This window comes from Chenopodium album, chromosome 26, assembly GCF_948465745.1.
Source record: "Chenopodium album chromosome 26, dcCheAlbu1.1, whole genome shotgun sequence".
NCBI classification, from domain to species: domain Eukaryota; kingdom Viridiplantae; phylum Streptophyta; class Magnoliopsida; order Caryophyllales; family Amaranthaceae; genus Chenopodium; species Chenopodium album.
Window position 1 is genome coordinate 2,071,358 of NC_137859.1, and position 19,293 is coordinate 2,090,650.

Below are 19,293 nucleotides of genomic sequence, written 5' to 3' on the forward strand. Positions count from 1 at the left end.
ATCAATCTAAAGAGATTAATCTATTCAACAAGAAATTCTCTTTTTATTTTCTTTTCTTTCTTTTTTGTGCCGCCTCGATCGGCAGAAAGAACTTGGAGATCAAAAGGTATGAAAAGGAATTATATGAAGATTCATAGAGCATATTCTTAAACAATTAGCAAGTAGATGAATAATATGGATTAGCAAGAAGGGTTTAGTCGTTAATTTTTGACTCCCATGTTTATTTTTCTTTTATTTGATGCAACAAATTATGTCAAATAAAGGAATCACATTCCATGACACATTGAACTCATGCAATTCTCGGTGGCATTTAATTATACTACTGTTAATTACATTATTACAAGGACACGAAATGACCTGATCTCTGGTGTAAGACTTGTAGCGGCAGTTGAAAATTTTCAAACAGCCTAGGTAACATTTGGCCCGCCATCTAATAGGCGTAACAAGTTTTCAATACATTTTGGACATGACGTGAAAACGATTAGGTGAGAAAACTCTTGACAAGTGCCAAGGAAAGAGGTGTGTAGATACTATAAGCTACATTCCTCATACTCCAAAATAAGATCTAATACGACAAAAAAAACAAAAAAAAACTAAAAAAGAGAATCAAAGTTGACCTTGTGGTTGAAGATCTTCTGCCTATCCTAGTGAGAGTGGTTTGATTCCCACCTCGACAAAAGGGGTCCGCAATTACAAAGTTGCAAGGGACGTCAAGAATCAAATAAATCAAGTTTGAAATTTATTGTAAGAGTGGTTTGATTCTCACCTCTTTTTCAAAACTTGTCCTCTTCACCTAAAATAAGAAGTCTTGAAGTGATCTAATATACTAATTTGACTAAATTTAACAGTATTATAGATTAATGTATTGGAAAACATATTATAAGATTTGTCTTCGTGTATATTTTTCAAATATGTGATTTTGAAAAGTTTTATTATTACACAATTAGTCAATTATGTTCAAGATATTTTTAGTCTAAGCTAAAAAGGATAAGGAATAGAGATAAAAATAAGTTGAATATAACAAATCGTGTGGCACAGGCAGTGAGAGTCAACAATATGCAAACCTTATAAACTTGAGTGATATATTTCCCTTCCACTGAGGAAGTTAAAAGAGAGAGACAGAGAGGGGCAAAGTGAAGTCAACCTCTACTCTCATTCCAAAAATAACTTTCATAAATATTCAGATACAGATAAGTTTAATATATGCTGCTATAGTGCTATATATATACTCCCAGTATCAAAGCAATTCATACGAAGTATAAGAAAATGGCACGTCACAGTCTCTAATTCTTCCAGGCAGAAATTATTCAAGTATGAAAACAGCACCTTCACATGATATACACCCCTCTGATCATAATGGTTCAGACTTCAGACAAACAAAACATCATCTGAGAGTCTTCAGATATACTTGTACTAATTTTGAACTTACTACAAACCCCCTTTTAACATATATATACGAGTAGTACACTCAAATAATGTTCCCTAGCAGCTATGCTGATATATTAACTAGAGGATCCCGCTTAAGTTTGGACTACAGGAAGGGGATCTCATATGCAATGACAGCCACGCTAATTAACTAGGGTCCTTGGCATTTGTCTCTCTTACTATCTCACAAGTATATAATATACAACCAGCTTTTTCTGACAAAATGTTCAACTAGCTAAAGCTCCAGTGCCTCATGGTTGAAATTTGAAAGCACTCATAGGCATATTAGATATCTTCTAGAAATAGAATCGGCTTGGCAGATCCAAAACATAAAGCTCACTCTTATCTCACAGAAGTATGTTTGGACGGCTATCAGAGTCAAATAATCCCGCTAGCAAAGCAACAAGCACACATAACATAAGGATTCCAATCATACCAGTTCTTAGCACCTGATCAAAGCTATGACGAACATCAATTTCAGATCTGAGGAAATCAAGATCAACATTTTCGCCGTTAAATCCATCTGCAAGCAGTTGACTTGCCACTTCTACAGAAGGAAAACGCTGATTGTCGTGGGAAATTGCACTTGAGCACACTGAACATTTGCATGCACCACCAAGACACGCTGGAATTTCCTGAAAAAACTCAGAAAGAATCTCGTGGTACTGTTCCCCAAAAAATTTCAACTTCTGTTGAGTGACTGGGTTTAGAACCTGAAAGATATCCATATTCAACTGCTTAGTTAAACTGCACAAGGAAAATGAGATGACACAATGGCCAACAGTATTAAAGCAAGGAGCTCACTTTCATAATTGTTTGTGCCATCACCCGAATTACAGGAGGGAGCCGTACGACATATAAACCACCAAGACAGTGTGGAAAGTGATCTTGAAAAAGCAGAGAGCAGGATCTTATCATCTGCACTGGAAGTCTAAAAGGAGATAAACCTTTGCAATCTACCACTACCATGATTCCAGGACTTTCACGATCAGCCAAATGCAGGATACCATGCTCCATCTGAGAAACTGCATCAGCAACCAATATCCACTCAGCATGCGCCTAACTCCTCACTAAAGACACTAAAGAGGATTTCCATATTTTAGTAAGCTAACTAAAGGTATCATCATCTTGTGAGTGGCTGAGTGCATGAATATCAGAAAATCGTTTCTTCACTTGACAGTAGGACATGTGTTCATGTAAACAAGGCATGCAGTGACACATTGCATAGTTCTTGGAACAAGAAAACATGTGGAAATTTTAGTGCTGATATGATCTATGCAGTTGAAGTAACCCATAGGGCTTGAATGGGGAAAACACATATCTAATTATTCTCTTGGTTGAAGAGAATTAGTGCCTCTTATAATATTCTAGTTTAAAAACTGAAAAGCAGGAGAAAAAAATATATGCATCCTAATTTTTGGCTTAATTCTTCTTCAAACCTATTGAGAGGCCTGATTTTAGAACTCCCAAAGCAAGTAGATAAGTTAATGAATTTTAGCTTTGTAACTGACTTGCTGTAAATGGCCTGTGAGGAACCATCATAGAGATAGTCAGATAGCTCACACTGTAACTGCTTATGGATAAATTGGTAAATGTTCCCCTTGTCAATGAAAGATACAGTTCAGTATTAATTTACCCCCCTTAACCCCCTACCCACTAACACCCCAACCAAAAAAATTAAAAAATACATATATAAATAAAAAGAAGAAGAAGACAATAGAACTCCAAGACAGTTCTCCAAAAAGATTGAGTGCCACATCCGCAAAGAAGGAAAGTTCAATAAAGCCTTCACAAGGTATAAAGACTTACCAATTGCCTGAGCAATTCGAGGTCTATCACAAGTTGGCAGATTGGTGCAAGCTACACCAAGTCGTACAATCAAGCAAGGTCTGTGTCTCACATCATAGCCATGCCAGAAGACAATATCAGACCACACCTTAAGTTCCGGTTCCGATAGAATGTGATATGTTTCTCTCCAGCGAATTGTCTTCTTAATTGACGAAAGCAGGCTTGAAAAGTCACCATTGGCAGAGCTGTAAAATCTTCGTAGCTCACTCTCATTGATCCTACAATGTTGCATCCAACAAAATTTTCAGCCATTATTTGCTTCTTCTTATCCCACCCTCTCAAAATTAAAATTAAAATTATAAAAGCAAAAAAAAAAAAAAAAAAAAAAAAAAAAAAAAAAAAATCATTGAGCAGCAAGATAGATACTTAGATAGTATACCATTAAACAGCACATACATTCCTCAAAAAAATAAATAAATAAAAAATAAAAACAACACATACACTAGTTTGTAATTTTGGTTTCATCTTTCAACTTTCCATTATTCATTCTAACAAAATTTCAATATAAGCTCAATTTTTAATTACTTTGATATGATTGGGAGGATACAAAAAACAACGGTATTAACAGCAAGCAACTATGGAGTATATAGGATATGTTCATAGAACAAATACTATTTAGGACATTGCACTGAATATTTCTAGTTTGCATACTATTTATTGTTTAATTTGCACATGCTTATGATTACCTTTCTGGTAAGCTGATCCCTTGCTTTTCCAGTTCTTCGTAGAGTTTTAACAACCAATCCTCTGATGATGGACTAATAGAAGTTTCATCATTGTTCCTGAAACAGCACACCAGCTTATAAATGGTGGGAGCATATCAGCTTAGCAGCAGTAACAAAAGGACACATTTACAATCACATAAAAAGTATCCTGCACTAAAAACTGCTACAGAGCTAATTTCAATAACACACTATCATCATATTGCAACAAAGTCATTTATCTGACCTTATTCAACCAATTGGTCAAATCAATATTGTTAAGTAAATGCTATATTGCTATTGGTTTACCTTACATCAACATGGGGCTGTACAGAAGGTAACTCTTCATCCAAATTCTCAAGTACATGAGAATCATGGTGATCATCCGTAGAGCTCACCTGATCTGATTTGTCAGAGAAAGCTGTTGCTATGGAGAGGACTAACAGTGGTCGTGACAACATCTGACAACAATTAAATCTCTTAGAAAGGGGGTTTTCAAAGAAAAAAAAAAAAGGAAATCCAAACTTCATAATGATGAAACGAGACTAAACTATGTACCATTAGCCTTCAACAAGGAACACAGCTTAAAAGAATGGCAGAGAAAAGTAGTACCTGCATACCATGTACCAATCCCTTAAAGGGAGCCCATTTGATCCATTTAAATGGTGGATAGCATAGCATTTGGAATGCCTGAAGACTACGCCAAGCAAATGGACACTTAGCGTTTGAAAACCTCCTTGTAGTTTCCAGAACAGCAACTTTTAGTAGAAAAAAGCCTACATCAGCAGCAACTCCTCTTACTACACGATCTTTGGAAGCAATATGATCAAGAGACTTCCATGACAAAGTCTTTGGCACGGAAGTAACTTTGGCTGCAATTTTCTGAGAGGTGACACTAGCCAATTTAGAATTACTTCTCAGACCAGGGCCACTCTGCCAATCCTCCATCTACTTAGCTTGAGAAACCTTTCAACTCAGAATTTACCGTCTTCCAAACTAATTTCTTCTAGTAAGAAGAAAAGTAAACAAAGAAGACCATGTATTCCTGCCTCAAGCAGTGATCCACGACATTATGATAAAAAATCTTGTCATTTTTCTGCTTACAAATAACCAAGTAGGACAGAAGAAGAAAGTGTGCAGGACACCTGCTACTGCAGCTCCCAATTTCTCTTGAGGCAGATTTCGTCGTTATCTGACACAAGTGTATAGTAAATGAAGCTGCATCAACATTTCTCCATCTCAGAAAAATATTCAAGAATCATATACACACAGAAAAGGAGTATTTAATCTAAAATTCCTAATAATTCCTTGTTTTAAATTTGTACTCTCATGGTCGGCTCATCTTAGAAAGCATACATATACACATTTCTTCTATTAATAAAGACATCAGAGAGTATTTTCCAAACCCTCCACTTCCCCCACCTCCCAAGAACCAACAATATATCTTAGTAGCTAAAGATTAAACTCAGCACATATGACTTAGTAATATGTACTCGGTATCAAATCTCTAACCCTCCATCTTAAACAAATTCACTCTTCAATTTTGAGCTCACCTGCAAGAAGCTATCACCAGATCTCAGTTCCTACATCACTTTTCTGATTCCTTGTATCCTATCATTTTATACAGGAAAATTCTTCACAGTCCATTCAGCATGGAATTAAGAGTGTTTTGGAATAGAAAGGACGATTTCAGATGTCATAGGATCAAGATATGTTTTGCAAAATAAGATATATAATGAAGTAAGAAAATAAACACTAAAAGCAGAAAATCTTGTGACATAAATTCTTGCATTGCTTGTTGCACATTAAACAAAAAGTTTCTACCTCATGTTACTCGGACTCTTCATCTCACCTCAAGTGCACGTGTGGGTCCTTGACACTCCGGAAATGGAATGGACTCTTAAACACAATTCATTTTCAGCTAAAATTGTGAAATCTCATCACAAGTATCTTGAGTTTGAGTAACATATATTCCACTTAACGAAATCCTATTACGCAAATCATAAACTTACAGCTCTAATTCCGCCATATATCTATTAAAATATGCTCCCATTCCCTAATTCACGCATATATCATAGTGTCCAGAAATCGAATTAGGCTAATTTCTGAATTCTAGCAGCACAAATGCACAATTCTGTCAAATTTAAAGCGTCCATTACATTCCTCTAAAATAAATTTCACAAAATTTCAACCTCAAATACAATTTCGAACTTGAAATCAATCATCATATTCATCTCTAAACCCTTAGAAATCAAGATTTAAACTACTTTTTCCAAATTTTACACCATTTCCACCAAAATTCTCACTAAGTTGATCCTTCGACAAAATTCGCAACAAATTAATCCTCACAATTAATTCTCAACAAAATGCGAATTCGTAAACGAATGCAAATTAAGACAACAATGCAAGATCATATTCAAAAACAAACAATTAATTTTGATTATTAAAACGAGATTAGGTAAGAAATTTCAATTTAAGAAAAGGAAACAATTGATTTTACCTGAAGAAGGCAGCTTCAAAGTTGAAGTCCAGAGAGATCGGAGATTCAGAAAATGATTGGAAAATACGGATTATTTGTAGGACCAAGTAGGATGTTTGGAAAACAACAGAGACAGGACAAGGGAATAAATATGCGAAAAAATATCTAAAAAGTCGCGGCTTTTTCATTTCACCGTTCGTCAAAACGTGTCGTTTTTTACCTAGTATTTGATTTTTTTTTTTTAGGTGTGATTGAACTCAATATTTCTAAATTCTCTATATTTGAATTATTTATGTGTCACTCCACTAGTTGTCTAGTTGATAGTGTGATACTATATTCAAATCACATTATTCCGTGTGTACTTTGAAGATTTTCATCAACATACCATTAAAATCTTGATCTAATGGTTAAGATGATAGTATTTTTAATTTTGTAAACCATATTTAATAAATCATAAATCATAGATTTAAATTTATGGTAGCAGTATACAAGTATTTCTTTCTAAGAAACAGAGTGAGATTGTAGTCATTATACTCCAATTTTCATACTCCTTTTATACGAGTTAGGTTAAAGTATATAGCATTGGTTCCTTTTTCTCTTATGCGAATTTTCATTTTTATTACTACATATGATGGAGTGCATCATAATTAGCCGAGAAATTAGGTGACGACAATCTAGCTGTCCTATTCAGAAGTAATTCGTGACCCCTTTTTCCTTTATTAATTACTTTGTCTCTATTTTTTGGCTCCATTGTGCATGATAATTAAGAACGTATTAAAAAATTTATATCTTTATTTCCATATATGTAAAAATATGATATTAATAAAATATAGAATGAGATGAATCTAACAAGACCACTAATCACTAAATTATCTATTCCGTTTTCTCAAAAAAAAAAAAAAAAAAAAAACTTTTATAAATTAATACTAACACATGATCAAAGTTCTTAAAGTTTAGCCCCAAAAATGACTACAATAGAGCAAAAATAAAGGGACAGAGGGAGTAATAACGAAATTACTCAATCAGTGGGAAAGTAGTGTTGACTACGAAGCATAAGTGTTTCTGTGAAAAATATGATGGATAAGCTTGGAAAGTTGGTATATAAAATGTAATTTTTAGTGTAAGGAGTATCACAAAAGATAATAATATATAGAATACGACTGACTATGAAATTTTTGGATATTTTTAGAGCTTAGACAAACCATTAAAATTCTGGAACCTTACAAATGTAGCTAGAAGGTGTTTATTAATTCAACCATACACAGAATGATTCGTTTACAAAAATCTTCCGAGCCAAACATCTGTTAATTAATAAAGAAATCGATGTTTTATAGTTTTAATATAGTATCTGAAATCAACAATTTTAGTCCTATCCAAAAAAAAACAAAAAACAAAATTAGATTAACGACAGTGCATGCAAATGGGTGGCATCTCCATAGCTCTCACACCTTGCTCATGCACCTAACACGTGTTGAAATTAAGGATAAATGCAAATATAATTGCATGGCAAGAACAAAGTTATAAACCGATGAAATTACAATAAAAAATATAAAAAAATTGGATCTTTCATAATATTTCCTAAACTCAATCAAATCAACTTGAAAAAATGGCTTCAAAGTTGAACCCAGCGTATGCCTATACAGTTTTGTATGTGAAAGACGTTGAAAAAGCCGTTGCATTTTATTCCAAAGCTTTTGGCATCAACGTTCGCCGTTTAGACAATTCTCGCAGGTAAGATCATCGCTAATAATCAAGTAAATAAGTGAGATTGATCGTTACAAATGATAAATATGTTGTTTATTATGTTATGGCTAAAGATTTTATCCTGGCAAATTATAATAGTAGTTTCACGAGATTTTGGGATCGATTCTCATCACCATTCACTAAATATTTTGAGGAGCAATATATATGTTCCCGATTATATCCTACCACGAACAATTGTTTGGTCTAGGAATAATGGTAATTTTGCAATTAAGCATTGGAAAAAATCTCTATCAATATTTCATGGAGTATCGAGCCATTTTTAAATTGTTCACGTAGAAAAAAATAGTACGGAGTAAAATTTATTTATTATATTGGTATGGAAAATCATGCGATATCTACGATAGAATTTAGAATCAAAAAATATTTGAAAAAACGTAATTCTTTAAATACTTTCCGTGTTTTCAATAGATTGCCATATTTTAACCTGTAATTTGATTGACTAATTGTGGTGTGTATAGATGGGGAGAGTTGGAGAGTGGACAGACCACAATAGCATTCACCCCAATCCATCAACATGAGACCGATGAGGTCACAGGTGAGGTCCATACATTTAAATCCAAACGCGAACGAGGTCCAATCGAGGTGTGCTTCGATTACGCCGATGTAGATGTTGCTTACAAGGTATCACTATATATACTCCTTATAATGATGCATCACAATTGAATGTTATGTATTCTCCCTAAGAACAAATAGAGTTTTTCGACACATGTTACATATGTTTGTTCATGTTTTGAACAGAGGGCATTGGAGAATGGCGCAGAAGCAGTGAGTCCACCTGAACAAAAGGAATGGAACCAGAAGGTTGGATATGTTCGTGATATCGATGGCATGGTTGTTAGGCTTGGCAGCAATGTCACTCCCCCGAAACATTAGATAGATGACCTATATAGTATTAGTTTATGTAGTGGTACAGTAAATCACAAAAATTTACTACGTTGAGAATAAATGTACATGTATCGATGATACCTTTCTCGGCCTTTTGGCTAAGATCCAATGTACATGTATCGATGTCACTCCCCCTAAACATTAGGTAGATGACATATATAGAGTTATTTTATGTAGCCGCAAAGATTTACTACCGTAAGAATAAATGTACGAGTGCGTGGATCGATGTATGTGATCCTTTGTTCAGAAATGTAATAGTTCAAAAATAAATGTATATGTATGCAATCCCTTTGTATGTATTGGTAATTAAATTGAAGGACTAATGGTACACATAATTTAAGACATAACACATATTCTCTTATGGAGTATTATAAGAGTCGTAGATACATATATTCCTTTCACTTAGTTGATAATACTCCATTTTAAAGGCCAGGGTTGATGATTTTTTGTTCCATGTCAAATTTAAACTTGATTTAATTGATGTTACCAAAATATACCTGTATCACGAATTCAATTTTCATCCTGATCACTTCATATGAAATAGGGACGTCTTTTTTACAAATGATATATACCTAATAATTAATATACATCACTGTTATTTTCTTTGGGGTGGGCTTTTATATGTACTGTCCATTCTTGAAGGATACTTTGGTTTCTTGGTTTTTTGTTTTGGTTTTGGACCTTTTGGTTTGTTGGTTAATCTAAGCTAAGCAAACTAGCAAATTAAACATTTTTGGAGAGTGAGGGATAGTTCAAGTGGTTAGAGCTCCCCTCCCGATTTTAAGAGATCTTGACTCGCCCTTGTGGCTTTCTAAACAACAAAAAAACAATTAAACATCTTTGGCTAGTGTACATAGAAGTAGGGTTTATATGTGCGTTATCTCATGAATATAGAATATTTTGTATGGAAAGGATGGCTATTCTTGAAAATTACAGATTCCATTTATCAAAAGAAAAAGGAAATTATAGATGTATTATTCTATATGTCGGTCATATAAAACGGACCTACAAATAGACAGGAGAATCAGTATAAGTGTATAACTAGTAACTCAATAACAGCCAAGAATAGTAGTTCACTGATGTATCTTTGAAACAGAATTACAGAAATGCATGTCACCACTTTATGCCCAATTTCTTGGTACCTTTTCTTTATTGCACTTGGTAGGTAGTGTCCCTTTAATCTATGGAAACATTCTTATGCTATGACAAGAACCTAAAACTTTTGGATCGGATTCGATTGCAATATTCTTGTGTCACTTTCCTTGTACAATGCGTTTACAATACGCATTGTTTTTCTGTATCGTTCCAATTTTATCTAATGATCTCGAAGATATAAGAAAAACACTTTATTGCTAAGAAGGTCTATGGCAGTCTATCACAACATCTAAACTCAAGTATTGTCCTCAATCTCTCTCAACAATATTATTATACTCAATTTACTCATAAACATGTAGATTTCAATCTAAACTTGGCTTTAATGCATGAAATTTCAAAAGGTACTAATTTTCATTTTTCATGATTGATCACACAGACTAATAGGGTAATATGGCTTCCTCTCAACAGCAACCAGCTTCAACATCAATATTACAAAATGAGGACAGAGCAGTTGTGGAGCAGATGATGAAAGAGGCAGAAAAAATTCTACTCTCAAACAATCCTAATGTTGAGAAAATGCAACTACAAATTGCTGGCTGCATACTAAACATAACCAAGGGAAGCCGATTACATATTCATAATAATCATGATTGGAGTGGCCAAGTAAGCTTTCGAGCCGAGTTTCCAGCAGAAATTCCAATAGGAGGGACGGCCAAATTTGTACACTATGGATCACCTTCAAAAGGCTCCAAGGCTGCCGTTGTATATGCTAGTGTCAATAATGCATGGCTCTTGGCTTGGTATGTACCCTTCGGCGATGAGCCTAACAAGGTATGTTTGTACTTTCCACATGAAAATTGCAGTTCACTTACGAAGTATATCACATTAAGATTGCAGTTCATGTATATAAAGCCAGTAAAGGCAATACATATTACGTATAATTGAACTGAATTTGATGCTTTCACGCGATTTTCTATGGAGTGTTTGTAGGTATACGTAGAAGATGGGCCAAAAGAAAACTATAACGTCATAGATTGGTATGAAATAGAAAGAAAACTGGAAGCATCAGGCAACACAAGTGTTTATGAAGACGCGTCCACAAGATGCAAGTCCATTGCAGAGCTTAGTGGTGATGGCAAAAAGGTTAAACTTGGTGCTATGTTCCTCAATGGATGACTGGCTAGAATGTTAAATCTTAGCTTGTTGGAGTATATGATTACAGGTGTATCTTTATGCTGCTATTAAGTCCAGAGCCATGTTCAAGAGTAGACCTTGACATATATAAATAAAAGCTCTGTTTATAGACATCGCATGTTGCTTGATATCATCAAATAAGATATAACGAAGATGATGCCTTCCGTTATTGCAAATTATTATAAACTACATATTTCATCGCATATTACTATGATGAACTGTAACTTCATATGATGGGGATTACAGATTTACAGGGACACATCAAGGAAAAATCCGGCCACAAACAAGCCAAACACATTGAGTTTTTGAATAGTCGATTGGCTATGGGTAGAGCCGTAGAGTAATTCATTAGTTTTGGTTTTGCTCAAAGAAATCCAGGAGAGAACTTCGTAATAATGTGTCGACCACATACAGACATACAGTAGCAAGACGGAAGACTATACTTGTTTGGAGATCTGGGCACAACCCTACCCTAATGGTTAGCTCGTCACGCAGAAACACCAAGCATGATAAGAATTGGAAAAAAGATCTTGTTTAAGTGGAAACAAAAGGCAAAATTTATGAAACTAACACTTAGAATGAGAACCTGATATCATTAATTTGATATGCAATGAATTCATAAATACAAGTAAAAGGGCTACAAATAAACTACAATGAGAAAGAATCATCCCTTGTTTGTACTGGGAAAGCAAACTCCTAAAGCTTCAGGACAAAGAATAGATATTAAAAGAGACAAGAACAGCAGGACAGAAAATAAATGTGATTTTTCAGTTGATCTTTGGAGGATCGGACGATCATAACATCTCCTGAGACAGCCTAATGCAACGGCTGACCCTTTTCCTGAAACCATTTCTATCATCCCTCCATTGCTTCTGCAAGTATAATATAACAAGATTACCTTTATTAGCTTCTTGAATTGAGCTGTGTTCTCATCAATGTCAAAAATGTAATGCAGCATCAAATTCCCAAAAATCAAATAGATCAAAGGTATATCATTCTTAGTTAAATTAAGAGCTTGATACATGGTCCGGAGAGATAGTTATCATAAATTATGATACAGGCGAAACTCAAACAGAAAGGCTTTGGCAGCAAGAAATTATCACTTAAACAAGCCATACTATGACTAACAGAAAAGGCAGCAGGGCTTACCGCAGCTTCAACATTGGCTGGTGATTCGTCGTTTGGACTAGCAAGCATCGATATGATACTTAAAAGTATACTTTCAACCTGTTAAAGAAGCATATGAAGTGTAAGCAACATGAAATCCAAAAAAAGTATGATATCAAAGAATTTGTTAGTGAAAACCCTAGGTGGAATTCCTCACACAAAGCCAAAGTAACTCAGTGGGCAAATCTTGTATAATTAATGTACAGATGCATATGTGCATATTTAGAAGATTGGATTTGTAACCAACTCGGTGATCCGAAATTTGTTTACAAATTACTTTCACCATAAATGAACAAACTTGCAAAGTGAAACATTATAAAGTTGAATCCTTGTAACTTGACACAGGACAAACCACATACACAACTTTTAAGAATAAGAATTACTTGCAGATTAAATTTCATAAAGTTGAATCCTTGTAACTTAATTCAGGACACTTATTAGAATAAGAATTACTTGCAGATTGAAACAATATAATATTGAGTCCTTCTACATGAGATTTTGATTTTAAATAACTTAATTAAAACTATTCAATAGCAAAGATAAAAAGGTAAGGATAATACTGTATGGACAGGAGTCCATCGTTCACTTGAAAGCTCGTATCCATTCGGGTCATCACCAGGAGGATGAAGTATTGATATGCAAACTTTTCCATCACTATAAACTGTTATATTCAAGCGAAACAACACCATTAGCAACAAGCTTTTCTAAAAGCCGTATGAATCAACTCATCAAGTAGAGTTCAAACTCGTTGCAAAATTCAGAACGTCTAATAAATTTTGCCATCTTTCTTAAGATCGAAGATTTTATAATTGGATTATACCATTAGCAACAAGCTTTTCTAAAGCTATGATTCAAGTGAAGTTTAAACTAATTGCAAAAATTCAATACATCCGATAAAAGTTGTCATCTTTCTTAAGATCATATACAGTAGATAATAATTGAATTTTACCATTGGGATGCCACATCTCGGATGTAAACGTTACTGATGGCGGGCTGTTGGGATAATTCTTCGGAAATTTCATTATCGCATTGAAAAATCCTCCTTCACTGTATACAATACAAGTTTTGACATTGTTATTAAATATTATTTCTCAGCATGAACATGCTAATACAAAGTATTTGATCATTCACTGCATACAATATCAGATATGCTACACAGTAAAGAATGAATTCATAAAAAAAAAAAACCTAAAATCACAACATCAGTGCATTTTAATTTTACACTATGAACAATACTAGCAGCCAATTTGGTATAACCTATTATTAACAATCATAAATCTCCCAATTAAACATTGAGTGAAATTGAAGGCAAAAATATATTCTGAAACAGATTTACTTAATTTTTTTTGGTAGGTGGGAAAAGGTAATCGCTTTAAAATCCCCAATACTCGTAATCAACAAAAAAATCATACATGAAACCAGAATTTGAAATTCATCAAAATCAATTCGAAAAACAAATTAAATTAGAGTAAAAATCTTACTACATAGTATCAGGAGGACCGATAATAGTGACACTCCATTCAAACAAATTGTTTTCCTCTGATAAACCTGCTGAAAACCCATCAACTGGATGTTTGCAAAGATCTGAAAAATCACCAAACAAAAAAAAATAATCGCATAAAAATTAAGAAAAATACAAATTCAACAGATTAATTGAAGAAATTAGATTTTATTTTATCGAATTAATTGATACCTTTAAGCTGCTTTTGGAGGAGGAGAGAAGCTTGAGAAGGTGAACCCATGGAGGAGAGAGAAAGAAGAGAAAAGTCTTTGAATTTGGACTTTTTTTCTTTCAATAGTGATGACGGCGATAGTACAGAATTATGAGGTTGTGTTCTTAGCTACTTGTATTTATACTTTTATAAGCCTATTTTTTTAAGCTTATTAATGATTCTTCTTGTCTAAAATTATAAAATATGTGTACTTTTCCTATAAAAATAATGAGTGATTTAAGGAAATTACCGAATACTCTCCGCTCCATATGGTAGATTACTTGTTAGAAATATGCATTAAATACAAGTGCGACTCAAGTTGAATTATGCAACCGATAAATAGAATTATATTTTACTCGTAGATCTCTACTCGCTAAATGTATCATCTTTCCATTGGATATATATAGTCCAATTTTTGCACCAAAAAAAAATATATAGTCCAATTTAATTTGGTAATTTAGGAGTAATTAGTAGGTTACCCTTTAGAAAAATCCATCCAACTTACATCCAAAATAGGAAAGAATAAAGCGCAAATTGTTCAATTAACTTAATTAGATGGCATCCTTTGAAAATTAGGGTCCAATTGCCCAAGTGTCGGCATGTGTGGGACCAAGTTGGTGATATCAATTACTTCATTGCCTTTTTTGAAGAAAAGCTCAATTCGATGAATAGTTAGTTGGTCACTTGGTTCATGACTCAAAATATCAAGTGCAACGAGTAAAAAAAAAAAAAAAGTGGTACTATTAGTAATTATTTAATTTTAAGATTTAACAAAGTATATATTCACGTTGAATTCTATTCTAAAGTCTTTTTACTTTTACAAGAAGAATAAGATACAAACCTAGGATGCTTGATTGTAAAGAGTAATCGTCTTTAGGGACTGATCTCATCTCTATGCAGTTCAGTTCAGATCCAATCAGTTAGTTCAATTCAACTTAGTAAATCAGAACAGACCCTTAGTGCTTAGATTTTTAGTCAAAAATATGGTAATTTCGTTTCATGGATGGAGTTCGAGTAATTGTGAAATTCGCTCCTCAAAATAATAATTTCTTAAAAAAAAAGAAAAAAAAAAGATTTACTCTGTAAAATATTATTTTTGGGACTGCACAATAGTTCTTAAGTCACACATTAGTTGGGGTTAATTAAGAGAGGAACTCCATCGCCTTATAGCCCTTTACTGTCTCGGTGATTGTCATACACCAATGGAGTTCAAGGGATAACCGGAGTCCTCAACTAGACGACCATAGGAGACTTGACACATTACAGATTGGTATGATTGTAATGATGCCTCACTAAAAAGTTCAGTTTCCAAATAGCTATTACCATTTTGGAGAACGATTTACCGACTATTTTGGAGTACATACTGTACTTCCTACACATCAGAGTCACAGTATTACTTTAATGTGCAACAGAAATAGACTATGTACGTGAATGAAATCTAATACTATATCAACCTTAATTAGGAAATAGAGACTCCAAACCAGACAGGCAGGCATGCAGCATTAATATGATGTACATCAACTAGAAACGACAGAGTAAACCTTAACCATGCACTCGTAAAATAAACTTAGGAGAGCTTATCTGCAAGATTTGATATAACAAGATAAATAAATTGCATTTGCCAATTTGGCTAAAAAAGTAGCATGAACTCTAACAGCTGATTGCGCATCCAGCAATTTTTTGCCCAGCTATAAACACGCAGAAATTCCACATATTGAAACACATACTGTCATTTTGACTCAAAAAAAAGCAGCAAGCACAATCAAAAGTTATGAATCCAACAACGGGCATGAGGAAATTTTGACAGAAATCTTATTTGATCCCAGTCAAAACCCCTGCAATAACTAATCTGATCCCACCTAATACCCCAAAATAATTCTATAAAAACAGTTCTCCCATTATATTGTTTTTTCAAATTTCTTATCGCACGGAAGCACAATGGCAACATCTTATGAAGGCCAAAGCAGGTGAGAACACTTTAGAGATATGCAGCCATGTAGGTAATCATAGCATTTCTTGCGATTTCCTTACACACCGGCTGACCTTTTTCCTGAATCCATCTCTATCTTCCCTCCATTCCTTCTGTAAAATATAAAAAAAGAACATTAGTTTTATTCTCTCAGATAAATAACACCTAAATTCCAGATTAGAAAAACAAATACAGCATTTCGGATTGTGTTTCAGTATGTCAGAGGATAAAGTGAGAATGCATACGTAGAAAAATAATCAAAATTATCATGCAAGAAAGTAGAAAAAGGGGGTGCATGTGCACACAGACATTCTATTATTTAACCTATCACTCATTCACTCAACATTCTAATATCTAAAGTAATAATGTACATTGTACAGAGCACCCTCAACCAGAATTGAACCTATGAGACCATAATTCCAACCCTGAGAACCCCAAAAACACTTGACAGTAGTAGCCAGTAGGTCCACAACTTTAAGGTGAAAGATTTAAATGCCACTAAAGTGTTTACGGGTATATACATGAACATCTCCAGTTGTAGTAAGAGAGTTTGTAACGAAGGGTTTAGCTATTAGAGATTGAATTCTTGATAACCAGACCTTAAAAAACTAACATAGTATGAACAAACTTGGAATCCAGAGGACAAAGCATATTAAATCTTTCAAAATGAGAATTTCCATAACAGCAAAAATACATGCAACGTACCGCAGCTTCAACATTTGCTGGAGATTCGTCATTAGGACTGGAAAGCATTGATATGATACTGAGAACTATGCTTTCAACCTGACAGAAACATAAACAAGCGTAAGCATTTGAGCAGTCAGCAAAAAATAATTGAGATTGGCAACAGATATAAGAGAGGCAATCTTATAGTAACTAGCCTAATGATCTAATCCATCATAGACAAATAATCCATAGGCAAACTTGAACTTTAGGTACAGAACTTCAAAATTGTTGTTCAGTTATTAATGCCACAACTCACCAAGCATATATTATGCCCTCAGTTCAGCAAAGTCTAGCAACACTACAAGCTCACAGGATCCATTGAATGACCACGAGAAGGGTAAAAAAAACTCGAAATTATATCAATCAATTCTATATGACTAAGGAATCAATCTCTAGGTATTATATACAATCATAGTTACTACCAATTGGCTAAACTCTTGAATCAATTTCATCACATTGCAGATAATATAGGTATAAATTGCCAGGGGCTACAAGTACAAATTTCCTTAAAATCCAGACTTTTTTTTTATTTTTTGGAAACATAGCTGCATAGGTATTAGATAGTCCAAATATATACATTTGCAGATAATTGTTTTAAACCAAACCAGGCAAACGTCATAAGATGAACCAAAACAACTTCACATTCCAAAGTCACCAAACAAAATCTGACTAATTCTCAGTGTAATCAACACTTACTGTATGAACTGGACTCCATCGCTCACTTGCAAGTTCATAGCCATTTGGGTCATCACCGGGAGGATGGAGAATTGATATGCAAACCCGGCCATCAGTATAAACTGAGAAAATTCACCAATGAACAACTTTAGTACCACACAAAATTTCCAGGGATAGAGAAATATCAATAATCAAGCCAATGACAGTCAAAGAATCAACCAACCATTTGGATGCCATATATCCGATGTAAACCTCACTTGTGGAGGGCTATTTGGATAATTCGGCGGAAATGACATAATGGCATTGAAAAATCCCCCTTCGCTGCACAGCAGTAGGTTCGAAACTTGTAAGTATAAAACAACTACGAATGACAACAAATGCATCAAGAAAGTTATTTGTTCTGAAGAATACTAATTCCAATTGCACCCAAGAATTATCACCCAATTTCACATCCAAAATACATAAATCTGACAGAAAAATCATCAAAAACCCCCAATTGAACCTTCAAATCCAAAATTAACCATACAATCCCCACTCCAAACAAAAACACATTGGATCATCAACAAGAATCAAACATCTTCACATCAGAGAATTATAAAAAAAGAAAGGATCGTCAGCACAAAATTCAACAGCAAAACAAGACAGCAAATCAATTTGCAAATACCAATTAACAATTGAGATGAACCACTCGTTTAAAACCAAAGATCATGCTACAAAATCATCAATTTCATCGCTAAATTTACAAAATCATTAAACCCTAGAATCCTAGTATACCAATTAAACACCAAAAAAAAGATACGAAATTACAGAAAAAAAGAAACATACTAGAGGGTATCAGGAGGCCCAATCACCGTAACACTCCATTCAAAAAGATTATTTTCATCAACCAATCCAGCTGAAAACCCATCAACAGGGTTTTTGCAAAGATCTGCAAAAACACAGAAAATCAATCAATAATTCCGCAAATAATTTGAAATCCCAAAATTCAAAATTCAATTAAACAAAAATCAAATCCACAAAAAACAAACAGAAAGATCAATTGAAAATTGAATTGGGATTAAAACCTTTAAGCTGCTTTTGGAGAAGAAGCGAAGCTTGAGATGGTGACGACATGGAAGAAGGAGGAGAGAGAAAGAAGAAAACCCGAGTAAGATTTGGCGATAAGAAGAAGAAGGGATTTGCTCAAATAGAAGATTCCAGAAGAGAGAGTTGCTTGAGAATCCGCAACTTTGCTCTTTCTTTCTCTCTCCTTCTCTTTCTCCTCTCTCTCCCACTAATTTTTTTCTTCCTCTGCAAAAATAAGCTTTAAATATTGCATGGGCCAAAGGAACCAGCTACTAGAGAATAATTTGGTATTTATATTTATCGTTTTTTTTTTCAAAACCCTATTTTTCATTCCAAAAAAACAATTTTAATTTGGTACATGGATTGATGGAAAATACAATTGTCCTTGTTCTTTTGATTTATTAGATGGATATATTGACAAATATCTTTTAAGATTTTTTTTTTTCCAATGATATCTTCTAAGAATTTTAACCAAATACATTTCTTAGGTGAGATCAAAATTTGAAAACAACCTCAAATATTGATAAGAATTTTTTTATTAAAAATACTTGGATAATCAAATCATAAAAAAATAGATAAATCTCTAAT

At 33.8% G+C, this 19,293-nt stretch overlaps 5 protein-coding genes across 6 annotated transcripts; 2 read left to right on the forward strand and 3 right to left on the reverse strand.

The window, feature by feature from the left end:
• Positions 1-1,173: 1,173 nt before the first annotated feature.
• On the reverse strand, positions 1,174-5,183 carry LOC145618288 (phosphatidylinositol/phosphatidylcholine transfer protein SFH8-like). Its single transcript, XM_081673062.1, has 6 exons — positions 4,587-5,183; positions 4,284-4,435; positions 3,960-4,055; positions 3,235-3,491; positions 2,230-2,450; positions 1,174-2,138 (listed from the first exon to the last, which is right to left on the reverse strand). Exons 1-6 carry the CDS (start codon positions 4,920-4,922, stop codon positions 1,773-1,775), a joined length of 1,428 nt encoding a protein of 475 aa, XP_081529188.1. The 5' UTR covers positions 4,923-5,183; the 3' UTR covers positions 1,174-1,772.
• A 2,876-nt stretch (positions 5,184-8,059) lies between these two features.
• On the forward strand, positions 8,060-9,116 carry LOC145618654 (uncharacterized). The gene is made up of 3 exons (XM_081673424.1): positions 8,060-8,184; positions 8,676-8,838; positions 8,956-9,116. Exons 1-3 carry the CDS (start codon positions 8,060-8,062, stop codon positions 9,088-9,090), a joined length of 423 nt encoding a protein of 140 aa, XP_081529550.1. The 3' UTR covers positions 9,091-9,116.
• Positions 9,117-10,422: 1,306 nt separating this feature from the next.
• On the forward strand, positions 10,423-11,594 carry LOC145618490 (jasmonate-induced protein homolog). 2 transcript variants are annotated; one of them, XM_081673260.1, is made up of 3 exons: positions 10,423-10,496; positions 10,666-11,028; positions 11,188-11,594. In XM_081673260.1, the coding sequence occupies exons 2-3, from the start codon at positions 10,720-10,722 to the stop codon at positions 11,371-11,373; spliced, it is 495 nt and encodes a 164-aa protein (XP_081529386.1). In that variant the 5' UTR covers positions 10,423-10,496; positions 10,666-10,719; the 3' UTR covers positions 11,374-11,594. The 2 variants fall into 2 exon arrangements, with proteins under 2 accessions (XP_081529386.1, XP_081529385.1); XM_081673259.1 differs by having other exon boundaries at positions 10,426-10,496; positions 10,634-11,028.
• A 370-nt stretch (positions 11,595-11,964) lies between these two features.
• LOC145616403 (ubiquitin-conjugating enzyme E2 7-like) lies at positions 11,965-14,408 on the reverse strand. The gene is made up of 6 exons (XM_081671115.1): positions 14,252-14,408; positions 14,040-14,142; positions 13,508-13,605; positions 13,119-13,219; positions 12,541-12,618; positions 11,965-12,263 (listed from the first exon to the last, which is right to left on the reverse strand). The coding sequence occupies exons 1-6, from the start codon at positions 14,298-14,300 to the stop codon at positions 12,186-12,188; spliced, it is 507 nt and encodes a 168-aa protein (XP_081527241.1). The 5' UTR covers positions 14,301-14,408; the 3' UTR covers positions 11,965-12,185.
• A 1,574-nt stretch (positions 14,409-15,982) lies between these two features.
• Positions 15,983-18,924, reverse strand: LOC145616281 (ubiquitin-conjugating enzyme E2 7). Its single transcript, XM_081670976.1, has 6 exons — positions 18,705-18,924; positions 18,466-18,568; positions 17,864-17,961; positions 17,662-17,762; positions 16,945-17,022; positions 15,983-16,352 (listed from the first exon to the last, which is right to left on the reverse strand). The coding sequence occupies exons 1-6, from the start codon at positions 18,751-18,753 to the stop codon at positions 16,275-16,277; spliced, it is 507 nt and encodes a 168-aa protein (XP_081527102.1). The 5' UTR covers positions 18,754-18,924; the 3' UTR covers positions 15,983-16,274.
• Between the last annotated feature and the right edge of the window lie 369 nt (positions 18,925-19,293).

What these genes read in the sequence shown, in the direction of transcription:
- LOC145616403 (XM_081671115.1), bottom strand. Translation starts at nt 14,300, where the DNA reads ATGGGTTCACCTTCTCAAGCTTCTCTCCTCCTCCAAAAGCAGCTTAAA. An exon ending in CGAGATGTGGCATCCCAATG is followed by an intron (nt 13,220 to 13,507) that starts GTAAAATTCAAT and finishes TGAATATAACAG; the next exon opens with TTTATAGTGATGGAAAAGTT. An exon ending in GATGGACTCCTGTCCATACA is followed by an intron (nt 12,619 to 13,118) that starts GTATTATCCTTA and finishes CTTCTTTAACAG; the next exon opens with GTTGAAAGTATACTTTTAAG.
- LOC145618654 (XM_081673424.1), top strand. Translation starts at nt 8,060, where the DNA reads ATGGCTTCAAAGTTGAACCCAGCGTATGCCTATACAGTTTTGTATGTG. An exon ending in CGTTTAGACAATTCTCGCAG is followed by an intron (nt 8,185 to 8,675) that starts GTAAGATCATCG and finishes TGGTGTGTATAG; the next exon opens with ATGGGGAGAGTTGGAGAGTG. An exon ending in ATGTAGATGTTGCTTACAAG is followed by an intron (nt 8,839 to 8,955) that starts GTATCACTATAT and finishes TGTTTTGAACAG; the next exon opens with AGGGCATTGGAGAATGGCGC.
- LOC145616281 (XM_081670976.1), bottom strand. Translation starts at nt 18,753, where the DNA reads ATGTCGTCACCATCTCAAGCTTCGCTTCTTCTCCAAAAGCAGCTTAAA. An exon ending in GGGCCTCCTGATACCCTCTA is followed by an intron (nt 17,962 to 18,465) that starts GTATGTTTCTTT and finishes ACTGCTGTGCAG; the next exon opens with CGAAGGGGGATTTTTCAATG. An exon ending in GATGGAGTCCAGTTCATACA is followed by an intron (nt 17,023 to 17,661) that starts GTAAGTGTTGAT and finishes TGTTTCTGTCAG; the next exon opens with GTTGAAAGCATAGTTCTCAG.
- LOC145618490 (XM_081673259.1), top strand. Translation starts at nt 10,648, where the DNA reads ATGGCTTCCTCTCAACAGCAACCAGCTTCAACATCAATATTACAAAAT. An exon ending in TCGGCGATGAGCCTAACAAG is followed by an intron (nt 11,029 to 11,187) that starts GTATGTTTGTAC and finishes GAGTGTTTGTAG; the next exon opens with GTATACGTAGAAGATGGGCC.
- LOC145618288 (XM_081673062.1), bottom strand. Translation starts at nt 4,922, where the DNA reads ATGGAGGATTGGCAGAGTGGCCCTGGTCTGAGAAGTAATTCTAAATTG. An exon ending in GGGATCAGCTTACCAGAAAG is followed by an intron (nt 3,492 to 3,959) that starts GTAATCATAAGC and finishes GCAACATTGTAG; the next exon opens with GATCAATGAGAGTGAGCTAC. An exon ending in TGGCACAAACAATTATGAAA is followed by an intron (nt 2,139 to 2,229) that starts GTGAGCTCCTTG and finishes GATATCTTTCAG; the next exon opens with GTTCTAAACCCAGTCACTCA.